The sequence below is a fragment of the Hippocampus zosterae genome, chromosome 18 (assembly GCF_025434085.1).
Source record: "Hippocampus zosterae strain Florida chromosome 18, ASM2543408v3, whole genome shotgun sequence".
Classification (NCBI taxonomy): Eukaryota; Metazoa; Chordata; class Actinopteri; order Syngnathiformes; family Syngnathidae; genus Hippocampus; species Hippocampus zosterae.
This window is the reverse complement of record NC_067468.1, coordinates 7691298-7704191: the sequence shown is the minus strand read 5'-3', so window position 1 is coordinate 7704191 and position 12894 is coordinate 7691298. Positions and strand designations below refer to the sequence as shown.

The 12894-nt window shown below is 44.5% G+C and overlaps 1 protein-coding gene across 1 annotated transcript; it reads right to left on the bottom strand.

The window, feature by feature from the left end:
* dusp4 (dual specificity phosphatase 4) lies at nt 1-9913 on the bottom strand. The gene is made up of 4 exons (XM_052051262.1): nt 9003-9913; nt 7830-7948; nt 2907-3126; nt 1-1146 (listed from the first exon to the last, which is right to left on the bottom strand). The coding sequence occupies exons 1-4, from the start codon at nt 9370-9372 to the stop codon at nt 758-760; spliced, it is 1098 nt and encodes a 365-aa protein (XP_051907222.1). The 5' UTR covers nt 9373-9913; the 3' UTR covers nt 1-757.
* Nucleotides 9914-12894: the final 2981 nt, after the last annotated feature.

Sequence of the window (12894 nt, the reverse complement as noted above, 5' to 3'; positions counted from 1 at the left end):
CATATGGTTGTTTGCTTGTGTTTTCCTTCTCTACAACCCTCGCAATTGACTTGGGACCAGTCCGCGATCTACTGGTCGATCACAATTGACGTAATCGGCACCCCTGGTCTACACCATAGACTGGCCACCATCTCATCACGGGACACCCATAGATAAACATCCATTCCGTCTTTGCATCTTCACCGTGGGGTTTTTCTATGCTTGTGGGACCTATTAGTCTGTCTACAGTATGTGCGGTATTCCTCAAGGCTCAATCTGAGAGCCCACCCTGTTTGCCCTTTCACAAGGTAATCATTTGAAGTTGTTGAATTGAGATGTCATTTAAATCAGTCAGTTATTTGTTTTCCTCTTCTTTGAAACAGAACATGTTTGTATGATCATGGAAGGCAAACATTTCATGGGGAAATACTCGCCAACCGTGGCATTCCTGAATATGAAACATTTATGTTAAGTTACCCTCAATTCCCTTATATCCCAGGCGAAATGTCTTGAAACATGTCTTCAAAACTCCCTGGTTTAACCTCCCATGGAAATTTACCAGCCCTTTGCAACCCAAATGGCAACAGAGCCTGCCTTCATGCCGAGCATGTTCACTTGTTAGTCATGAGTTCATTGTTAATGTGTGTGTCAATAGTGTGAGTGTCACCTCAAGTCCGACACATGAACCTGGTTGAAAGTCAAGTTGTATTTTTTGGGTCACTTATTGGAAGAAGCTGGTTTGTGAGCTGGGAAGCGTTTGCAGCGTCACGGCGGGCCATCAGCAGCCCGGCGACGTGGTGAGGGGGCTGTGGTGCAGGTAGGTGGAGTTCACCACTGACACGGGGAAGTTGAAGATGAAGGGCGAGGTGGGTGTGGCTGCGGCCGAGGCCACTCCCGACGAAGTCTTGGGCGCTAGCAGCGGGCTGGCGGTGGCGGCGGCCTCAGCGGCGCATGAGGTGGCGAGCAGCTGGGATTCGAATTGCAACAACTGGCCCATAAAGCTGAAGTTGGGCGAGATGATGGAGCGGCGCCGTCGCACGAACTCGAAGGCCTCGTCCAGACGCACGCGCTTCCTCTTCATCAGGTAAGCCAGGCAGATGGTGGCTGAACGAGAGATGCCAGCCTGGCAGTGGACCAGGACGCGACCGCCCGAGTCGCGCACTGCGTCTGAAACCAGACACAAAGAAAAATAGCATTGGATTAAATTGAAACATGATATGAGAGAAGGTAAATAAATCCAGTGGTTTTAAAAAGTCCAATTACAGCACACTGGGACAAAATGAAAGTTACAACAGTGTGGCCAAGTACTCAGGACTATCAAACATGTTTGGTTTCAAATAAACACTCACGAGTAAGTAAGTAAATAAATAAATAGCAAGTAGCAAATGTGTTTATTTTTCCTATAATAGCACAAAACTAACATTTTTATTATAACACAATTGCTTGATTCTATTTCACCGCTATATTATCACTCGGTGTGGCTGTTTATTGGTCAAACCGGAATCCAAAAACACATCGAGTACGCGGAGACATTTGAGTTTTTTCCACTTCCTCACTCGTCTCTCCTCCTCTCTGCGCAAACGTTCGCTCTCACTTGGTCGCCACCAATAACCTCATTTGGCTAACTAGCCTGATTAAAATATTTGAAGAAAATTCCATTTCCTCCGACGGCATCACTGCTTGGACGCTCAAGTAAATATCCTGCAGCATGTGAGACTGCCTGCACTAAATTAAAAGACATTTAATAATTGCTTTATTTCCCCTCTGCTGATTACTTGTGCACCAATTATTTGTAACATTCAAATGGAGAAGCATGAATAGAAAAATAAATGGTCATTAATAATGACTAAATTGAATTACTAATACGAATAATGCATTTTTATCATAATACATGACACATTCAGGCCTTCTCAATTTATTAGGAATTTTTTTCTGAATGACCTAACACTGAGAAGACATTTGTTTGTTTGTTTGTTTGTTTGTTATGGTTCCCTTTCGACTCATGCACTGATGTCAGGTAACAGAGTGTCTGTTCACCCGGTAACGGTGTGGATGAGTCACGATCTGCTCCCAAAGCAGCTAACTATGACACATACCAGCACCTACACACACGGCACAGAGCACAGCGCAAATCTGTAAAGCATCACGACGTTGAAGATGTGCGCGAAGCTCAATCGGATGAAAGCAATGCAACCATATATGTTTTTTTTAAACCATGCCTTTTGATTTGGTTTCGGATTTTGGGCAAGAAAGCGGGAGGGGCTGCTGAAGCGTGACTCCGACTCTTTGCTACATGTTAACGTCTGATCTGACATCATCTCCTACTCGCACTATATGCACACTCTATCTATGGCTTACTTACGATCCCAAATTACTGGTATACTAATGATCAGTGGTCAACTGGTTAGTGCATCGGCCTCACAGTGCAGAGGTGCAGGTTTCAATCTCTGGCCTGCCTGGGTGGAGTTTGCATATTCTCCCTGTGCCTGCGTGGGTTTTCTCCGGGTACTCCGGTTTCATCCCACATTTCAAAAACATGCATGGCAGGCTGATTGAACACGAGTGTAAATTGTCGCTAGGTGTGAGTGTGAGCGCGGATGATTGTTCATCTCTGTGTGCCCTGTGATTGGCTGGCAACCCGTTCAGGGTGAAGACAGCTGGGATAGGCTTCGGCACTCCCCGCAACTCTCATGAGGAGGAGCGGATTAGAAAATGGATGCATATATATATGATATATGGATAATATGTATCATATATATATATATATATATATATATATATATATATATATATATATATATATATATGCATCCATTTTCTAATCCGCTCCTCCTCCTATAAGGCGGCATAATTACCGTATTTTCACGACTATATATATTTATATGGTCATTTGTGCCCTGCAAAGATTGTCAAAAAACCAAACTCACCGATGAACTCGATGGCCTCCAGAAACCAACAGCTGATGTCCTCTTTATGGTTGTCCTCCACAGGGATACATTTATATTGGTACGCGCCCTCAAAGTGGTTGGGGCAGTCAGACGACACGTTGAGCAGCGCCGAGATGCCGATTGCGTCGAGGACTTCCTTTTTGGAGGCGTGTAGAGCGCTGCCCAGATAGAGAAACGGGAGGATCTCGACGGGTCCACCCTGGAATCAAAAGGATCGAGACGATTGATTCAACAAAACAGTAAAATGGTTTTGTTGTGTTGTCGGGATAAGAGCGTACTCGGGATGCTCTGATCTTAATTTTTCATTCGCCCACTGTTTTGCATAGTAAACGCATATCGAGCGTTTACCAATGTTTTTGCTGGATTGTTTTTTTTTGTTTTGTTTCAAAAAAGAAGAAAAGAAAGAAAACATGGGCAGAAACTGAAGAAATCTTGGTAACACAAGCTCTGTTGCTAACGCGAATACACCATGTGACATGTCCTGGCTGGCCAACCAAAATAACGCAGATAGCATTAAGATAATGAGAAGCTCCTCTCATTATAAATGAGTGCATGCAAGTGAATTTGAAGCTGGTTTCTTTTTCAAGATTAAACTCGAACTAAAGCATAGGCAACACAACCTGTATTGCGGAAAAGAGCCCCGGTGACGAATACAAAGAATTCGCTTGTGTCGAACTTTGGCGATGTCACTGCAAGTGCAAGGGTGACTCCACTTATGTATTCGGATAATCGCATTAGTGCCAGGAGTTGGACGAGTCATGTAAAGGGTCACTGTGTGTGTGTGTGATTGATTGCGGTGAGGAAGCAGAGAGGAAATTTCGACGGGGCTTATCAATGACGCATTGAGCAAAATGTGTAATCATATGGTCGGAGCATGTGAAAGTCAGTTCCGCTTATTATGGATGTGCGTGCCGCTCCAATGAAATATTAACTGTTAAACTCAGTTGGGATTAAAAAAAAGGTCTAAATCAATTTGTCGGTTTGCTGGCTTTTTCACCGAATGAAAATTCCTCGTGCTCCACCGCGAAAGCACACAGCATTCCTCTTAAAACATTACAGCGCATGCCCATTCGATTAAATGGGTGTCCTACTTCACGTCCGATGCGGCCCGTAGCACTTTGTAGGGCAAGGAACCGCATTTGCTAACATCAGCATGGGTCACAAAGGACGCCATACATCACACTATAAGACGGCATAATTACCGTATTTTCATGACTATAAGGCGCCATTAAAAGTCTTAAATTTTCTCCAAAATGGACAGGACGCCTTATGATGTGGAGCGTCTTGTGTATGCGCTGAGTTCTAAATCCGGACTGACAGCCGACACGCTGTCTATATAGAAAAAAGGCGGAAGTGACTGTGGACAGGCATGCGGCAAAGAAGTCCGCCAATGAGTGAAGGGTGGGCGTGTAAGTGGACGCTAAAGGGACGCCCCAAGCAGGTACCAGCACCTGTATAGAGTGTGGCTATGTGCATTGTTGCAAAACAACTTCGGTTTTGGTTTCTAAGAACCCCCGAAAATAAATTCTACAAAGAGACACGCCTACGAAGCTCAGTTCAAACTTCAAGCCATCGGTTATGCTTTTGGCATGCGTGGCCATCTCACAGCAGCGGTGAAAAACCAAGTCAAGCAAATGAACTCTGAGCTTGCCATTATTCCCGGAGGCTTGACTAAAGAAAAGATTGTGGCTGCTTGGACGAACGTGTCTGCTTGCACTGTTGTTCGAGTTTTTGGCAAAGCCGGCATCATTTCTGTGGAGCCACATGGCAATGAGAGTGACTCTGACAACGAGAGGGAACACGGCGTTTTTGATGGATTACCGGTACTTGCGCAATTGTTCAATTCTGATACAGAGGATGCGGTCTTTGATGGATTTCTGGGTGATGATTGATCGAAAAACATGAGTACATTGTACGATGGCTAAATAAAATAGAACGGAACTCAGTTTTGCTTCCGTTGCCTTTTTAAAACTGTGTTTTTAGCTTGTATCTATATGTCTTGGCATGCTACCGTATGCTTCAAGCTAACGTGTTTTTAGCGTGCGCGCATGCATGCCGTATGTTTAAGCTGTCGTATGTTTTACCACTATAAAACTGCGCCCAGTAATACAGTGCGTTTTGTCTATGTGTAAAATACCGAAATAGCACCCATTAATGAGACTGCGCCCAACCATACGGTGTGCCGAATGGTCGTGAAAATACGGTATGTGATTTCTGCCAGCCCATCAGCTCAGAAAGGCAATCATAGTCATTTAAAAAGTCATAAATTTTCATTTTTAAATGGAATTTTTTATGCAGCTAACCAAAACCCCAGATTCAACCTAGCAACAAATGTGAATATAGAAGTATTTCCCCTTGTGTTTAACTCATTCACTCCCAAAGACGTTTTTAAATGTCTTTTTAGGCTTGGTCCAGAATCGGCTGAAACTGAATGAGTTTTAAAAAAAAAAACAGCATGTCCGTTAAAATAAGCGGCAGTGGTGCTCTCATAGTCAAGACTAAATTGATCTGTATTTAGACCCGGCATAGGGGTTTCCCTTTTTAAATTGACCTTGTGGAATAAAAAAAAAAGGAACTTTTGGGACATATTATAAGTTGAGGCTATCTGGAGGAGCATTTCATTTTTCACTCTGTCACTATCGTCACTGGCATAGATGGACAAACAAAGACGTCTTTGGAAGTGATAACTAATAATTTTGGACGAATGAGGTATAATTGGATCATTTCATGAGGCACCCCTGAGGTTCTTTTCTTGTCAGGAATCAGTGGGCTTGCCTTATGTGTGGCGTAGCATATTTATTTAACCCTATAATGCCATTTGTATCATATTTGATACATGCAGTTTCCTTATGTAACTCATTTTTTATAGTACATTAAATCACCTGTATCAAATTTGATACTTCAGATTTAAAATGTGATTTTCCCCAAATTTTCAGTTTTGGATGTTATCTACATAATGCTTATAAATGTGATACAACAAATATCTTAAACAAAATAATATGGCAAAAATCAGATTTTTCAGGCTATTCCTTGATGGGTCAGACAATAAAAGGTTAAAAAAACACACAGTAGAGTACAGTCTTCCTAGTATCTATAGAAATTCAATAACAATCGTGGTTAAAATTTTAACGCCACTATGTGGCAGTGGAAGAGCCCCCACCCCTTAATCATTGCATCAGTGGTTCCTATTGACGAGGCTTGTGTTGGTTTATGTCACCGCTGTCAGATTCAGGAAGTGATCAATACTGCTAAGAGATGTAATGCGAGGCGGAGGTGGAGGGGGGGCTGCACGCTTAACTAGCTCATCCTGTTTGTACGCCGCCACCGGAAGCTCCGAGACGCCTTCCAGTGCCCACCTGACAGCGCGGCCATGACTATCTCTTTTCTTCAAAACGGCACAGAGGCCCAATTGTCTCCACTCGATCCGCTTGTGTTCCAGGGGGAAATGAAGCCGTGCCCCGCATGTGACTGCGAGATGCGCATGAAATGGACACGGACAAACAAAACAAGGCCAGCGGGGTGACAGGAAGTGGCGAAGAGGATAAGTGGTGAAGTGGAGCCGGGCCCGTGCTGTCATGAGACAAACGCCCTCGGCGCTTGACGACGTCTTCCGACAACTCGAGGCTCGGCGCGCTTGATGTGGCGACGCGGCACGTGCAAATTCTCTTGGAATGAATGTGGGAAAGCAAACAGCGGTTGAGATGCCCTTGAGCAAGTCAAATAGACAACATCTGCGGTTGTGTTTGAATTCAACTGCCACTTAAATGGGCTGTTTGTCGGAGGACGGGTCGGTGCTATTAATGTCTTTTGGAATCCTCAATGTCACACGGAAGCGGCAAAATGAATTATTTGGGTCTTTTTTTTTCGGTATGGGGGTTGGGGGCGAGTGACTCATCAGAACAAAAACGAAACGCGCAAAACAGCTTCAGGGTTGCAACGAACCACTTCAGTTAATCTCTGGATTACGTTGTCAACGAATCAACCAATTAGATTACAAAAATACATTTTAATTTCCGCCCCTTTTTCCAAAATAGGACATTTGTTCCAAATTGACAATGCGCAAACATAAATTACGATTCACTTGCAGGTTTGAGCCGTAACATGACAAAAAATGTCGATAGTTGTTAAATGTTGAATGTCGATAAAAGCGGACGTCTGAAAATACCTGATTTTGATTCAACACAAAGATCTGCTTTCATGGAGGATGACCGAAATCTGACAATATGTACTGCTGAGAGGCCGAGATTCGGAGGATTTGGACATCGTGACATCAAGCTCTGTGGCAACGCGATTAATCAATGGTCAAGATAACTCTTGATTAATTTGATCATCGATGAATTGCTGATGAATCATTGCATCTCTAGAATGCTGCGATAAGGAGCCGAACAACGGGTTGAACCAGAATTTGCATTTCTTGGTTGGTGCCGTCACACAAAAATTGTCATCTCTGGTTAGCTCTTGGAGACATTGGAGATATTTGCACAGCTTTTATGAAGTGTCGTTACTGTAGATTAGAAAGATGAATGTACGTCACAACAACAATTCGTGTACCCGTACGAGGCGACTTGAGAGTGGGCGTGGCCTCGTGAGCAACACGTTCAAGCATTTGAAGTTTTGCTTCGGAGTGTTCCCATTTTGCATTTATCTGTTTGGAGCATTCAATAAAGGTTTAGCCATGACTGCGGCTGTGTTTCTGAAACTCAAATAAGTGGCAAATTAATTAACTCATTCAGTACCAGCCAATTCTAGACCAAGTCTGAAAAGACGTTTAAAAACGTCTTTGGGAGCGAATGAGTTAATTTGTGCTGCCTGGGCCTAGCCGTTGTCGTTACAGTACATGTATTCTGAAAGTTCTTATTTAGACTGTTGCCGAGTGCAAAGTATCCTCTTTTGGGCTCTTACCTGGTCGTTGTGCGGCGTCCCGCAGGACGAGTCGACGCTGGACTGGCTTGTGAGCGGAGGCAGGGATTTTGTCTTTAAACAAAACTCGGGGTACTCGGAGAAGAACCGGTCGTAACCACCTAAAATGGTGGAAGAAATGTCATTTTTACAAACCACGCACGGATTGAGAGCATCATTTCCTCCTGTGGTCTAAGGCATCCGTGTCTCACACACACACATACACACGCACGGACATCGCGGTCTAAACATCCGTGTTGGGTGGACACTAAGTTCCATTAAATCAAGTGGCGATTTTCAAAGTCGGTGCTTCCCTTCTGTCGTTTACCCGAAGCATCCTGTCTCGGAAGCGATCATGGGAGTGCGCTGGAAGTTGCTCTGGCTTTGTGTAGCATCAATGCAAGAGCATGACCTCATGCACTCTGCTAGTAGTCAAGTGGGTATGTGTGTGTTTAAAAAAAAGGAGTGAAATCCAGTAGCAGAGGCACAATCGTAGCTTCAAGGTGAATGAGGTACACCACATATTATTGACTTATCTTCAAGGTGAATGTGAAGATTTTACAATGTTATTTGACGAAAATCAAACTCGGAAAGATATCAAATCAGACACGCGTGTCTGTGTCGATCAATTCTTCACGGAAAATCCTCCATTTTTATTTTAAGGGACTGATATCAGAGCGTATAGTTTATTATTGATCGAATCAGGCCCATCAAGACGGCGCAATTTCAAAATGTGGCGATTGAAAGCAAATGCAATCAGGAACGGGTATTTGTTCATCTGTGTTTTTTTAATTATTCAATTCAGCTTTACGTTTAGAATTTACAATGCTGGCTCAAAAAGATAGAACTCTGACGGAGGGATGTTTGAAATAGTATCGATTCAAAAACGAGCAGGAGGCTCATTTTGGGAACGTCGATCGTATCCTCAAAATAATCGTGCTCAGTTGTGAGTCCCGCTTAGTATTCGTTTCACAACTTGCTTGCGAATTGCGTTCCACCACGCATGTTGCGTCTCAATCAAAATGGTTCCATTCAAATGTTTCATATTTCAGTCGGTCGTTGGTGATCGTTGGATAACAATGGTCCTTCATATATTAATAACAATGGCGATAGAAAATTCGAGTGATTGATTGACACCCGATTTGAGGGAAGCGAAAATGGTGCAGTTGTTCTCACCTTTGAGAAAGTAGATGCGGGTGGCCGTGGAGTCCCCGCACAGCGCGTGGAGCACCAGGCTGGCTGTGCTGTCCTCCTTCACCACGTCGGCGTCGGGCGTCCTCTCGTCGTACAACACGACGGCCGAGTACATCCCGGAACGCAGGCGGGCCCGTACCTCGTCGTCCCCGGCTAGTACCTGATCCAGACTCAGCACGGAGCCCTTGGCCCTGCGGCGCACGATGGTGTTGCAGCGGGCGTTGACGGCCCCGCGGATGTGCCCCGCGCTGTAGGCGAGGAAGGACCGGCAATCGAGCAGCAGGCACCGGGAGCCGTCCTCCTTCAGAAGCCGCTTTAGTACCGGGCAGTCCATCTCGCAAAGATCCTCCATTGCGGGGTCGGGTGTTCTCAGGACTGCTGTGCTGCTTGCTGGTCTGTCGACTTGGCTGTGGCTGCTCGGCTCGCCTTTGGATCCGGATCCCGCGTGGATTGCCGCCCACCCGCAGCACCGCAGCGCTGCTCCTCTAAGAGCGCATCTCGCTTCCCGTGGAGCTCATTGTTACCGCGACCCCCTCTTCCTGTCACTCTGGCTTTCTCTTCACGATTGTTTCGACTGTTTTCCTTTTTTTTTCATTATCAATGAGGAGCATGGCGTCACGGCGGAGGTGGCGTCATCCGTTTCGGCCAATCACAGTCCAGGTAGTCTCGCGCCTCCTTCCTCCTCTGCTGTCCATTCACAAAAAAGCAACACAACGCACTCGATGGGGGAAAATTGCACTTCGACGCCTTGTCATGTGGACAACACTTGACTTGGAAAAGAAAAACTTAGTGCTCACTTTCGATTGGCAATGAGTGACTGAAAGATTCACGTCGACCAATAACACCCAACGTGCAACGTCACACGAACGTGTAAACAGGGGCGTGGCCAAAATATTTGTGAGGGGTCGCCAGGGGTGGTCGTGCTTACCATCATACCATCCACCACAAGGGTCCCCAAACTACGACACGCGGGCCCTATCCGGCCCGCGGGCACATTTGACCCGGCCCTCTAACCCTCTTGTTGTCCTCGGGTCAAAATGACCCGTCACTGTGTTAAAAACGCCCCCAAAACCCCCTAAATGATAATTTTTAACTTGAAATTTTATGACTTTTCATAGATTGTCCCCAACTGCAGAAAATTTGAAATGTTGTTTTTATTCACATTTCCATGGAAGCTGTACAAAAAAAAGAGTACAAAGGTGGTCTTCGGGGCAAATTGACCCATGACGCAAATAGGGTTGAAATCAAAGTCACAAAGTTATTTACACGCCATAGAATGTTCAGTGTTTTAGTTGTGTCTCAGATCAATTAGTAGAACAAGACGGTAGCAAACATAAAGACAAGATAGGTGGCGTTTTCGTAGATGGCAGAACTTTTTTGGGGTGGATTTCAAGGGGCTATAAAGAGAAAGAGTTGTTTAGTTATTTATTTCCTGTTTTTTCTGTGAAGAACTCAGAGAGGGTTATTTAGTTATTATTTATTTCATTAATAGTGTTATTATTTGTTTCCTGACTTTTTTCTGTAAAGAACCTGGAAAGGGTTATTTGGTTATTTGTGGCTTTCTGGGAAACAATAAATTTTTTAAGCTCCTCTACGATCGTTGATGTTACAAACTGACACCGGCCCCCCCATCAGAGAAGGGAAAAGTTATGTGGCCCTAACAGGAAAAAGTTTGGGGACCCCTGATCCACAGTCAGGATTCACACATCTGCAGAACAAACCCGATCACACTCTTTATTAGGTAGGAACAAGTCAAAGGAAAAAAATAACATTTTGCTGAGCTTAATTTACTGGATCATGGCATTTTATTTGTTCATAATCTACTCCGATCTCACGCACCGATTTGCCTGCTACAGCCCATCAAAGTGATCAGCTGTTCAGACTGTGATCGATGGGCCGGTCATTCAAATCATGTCTAAAAAGCACAATGACCCGAAACTTTAATTTTTCACAATTCCAAATCATTTTTATTTAATCTCTCAGTGCGTAGGACAAGACTTGCATGTCTGTTAATTTTCCATCCATCCATTTTCTAATCCGCTTATTCTCACGAGGTCTCGTGGGCATGCTGGAGCCTATTCCAGCTGTCTTTGGGGAGTAGGCGGGGGGGGGGGGGGGGGGGGGGGGACCCTGAACTGGTTGCAAGCCAATCGCAGCAAAATGTTTACAAACATAAAAATGAACACACTGACACTTCAAAAATTAGGTCCCAAATTATGAGTCAATTTTTCCAATTGTATTTTCTTTCCATCCCTTGGGGGGAAAAAAGTGCAATTGTTCTCACGAGACCTTGACAACTAATAATACTCCAGCGTTACAATTTCCCATTCAGCTCCACAACATTGCATTGTGGTTGCGTGCACTACAGAAGGCAGGAGTGCTTTGGCGTGTGTGTGTGTGTGTGTGTGTGTGTGTGTGTGTGTCTGTGTGGTTCTAAAAGCAGAGAAGCAATTTGCATCTTCTTCTATCTTTGTTGAGTGTGCTCAGGTATTTGCATGTTGATCTCATTTCCATGGTGACAAGACCAAATAGTGCAGCAGATGACAAACACGCACACACACACACACACACACACACACAAACGTGAAATTCCAACATATATGAGTGAAAACATCGTTATCAAAGGCTGCATTTTTAAATTATTGGACTTTTTTTTCATGCAAATACCCATACGGTCATACTACTTTATCTAAAACATCTAACGGGCTTTTTTTCCCCCCCAGCAAAGGCTAAACCAGATATGACAATGTGGGATGTTGAGTAATTGAATGAAAATATTATTTTCATTCATTCATTCATTCATTCATCTTCCGAGCCGCTTGATCCTCACTAGGGTCGCGGGGGGTGCTGGAGCCTATCCCAGCTGTCTTCGGGCAGTAGGCGGAGGACACCCTGAACTGATTGCCAGCCAATCGCAGGGCACACAGAGACGAACAACCATTCGCACTCACAATCACACCTAGGGACAATTTAGAGTGTTCAATCAGCCTGCCACGCATGTTTTTGGAATGTGGGAGGAAACCGGAGCACCCGGAGAAAACCCACGCAGGCCCGGGGAGAACATGCAAACTCCACACAGGGAGGCCGGAGCTGGAATCGAACCCGGTACCTCTGCACTGTGAAGCCGACGTGCTAACCACTGGACTACCGGGCCGCCCAAAATATTATTTTGACTATCTTTATTAATTAATTGCATCAAAACTATTTATACAAACAACATTTTAAGTTGTCATTGTGTGTAAAACCACGGTTACATGTTGTCCTTATGCATGGCAACAGTTTCAACTCGGAAGGCATTTTTTATCATTACTATTTTTTTTTAAGAAAGTCAGGGCCAATTGACATCAGTTCTCACTGTAGATAGTTTTAGATTTGTAGTGAAATGAATGTAAGATGTCGTTGGTGGAGATGTTCTTTGGTCAGGTTCACGCATGATTCTTGGAGCATTTTGACGATGCTTTATATTTTGGGAGGCCAGCTTTTTAATTCCACCGCCAATGCTAAATGACTGACTGTTGTGGCACTTTCAGAGATGATGCGAATTGCTAACGTCAGGGGAGCATAAGTCACTTTTAAAGCACTGAGAAATTGCAAGGCCGTGTCAGTGCGATAGCCCATAAACCCTCCCTGAAATCCTGTTTATGCTGCCCAATTGGATTGTGATTGACCTTGTATAGCGCATTAACTGGAGATGCAGTTTACGGTTTATGGAAAAGGGAAAAAGGATGATGAAGGGCAGGCAGACGGCATAGTAAATGGCGATCACGTGTGATGGATTGGAGCTTCCTTTAACACACCAACGCACCACGCCGCATTACTACCGACTCAAAACACAGGCGGGATGGTGCAGCTGCCGTAGCAACAAGGGAGAGGT

Coding starts and splice junctions, on each gene's coding strand:
- dusp4 (XM_052051262.1), bottom strand. CDS start 9,372: ATGGAGGATCTTTGCGAGATGGACTGCCCGGTACTAAAGCGGCTTCTG. Junction 7,949..9,002: donor CCGCATCTACTTTCTCAAAG/GTGAGAACAACT, acceptor CCACCATTTTAG/GTGGTTACGACCGGTTCTTC. Junction 3,127..7,829: donor GGACGCCGCACAACGACCAG/GTAAGAGCCCAA, acceptor TTTTGATTCCAG/GGTGGACCCGTCGAGATCCT.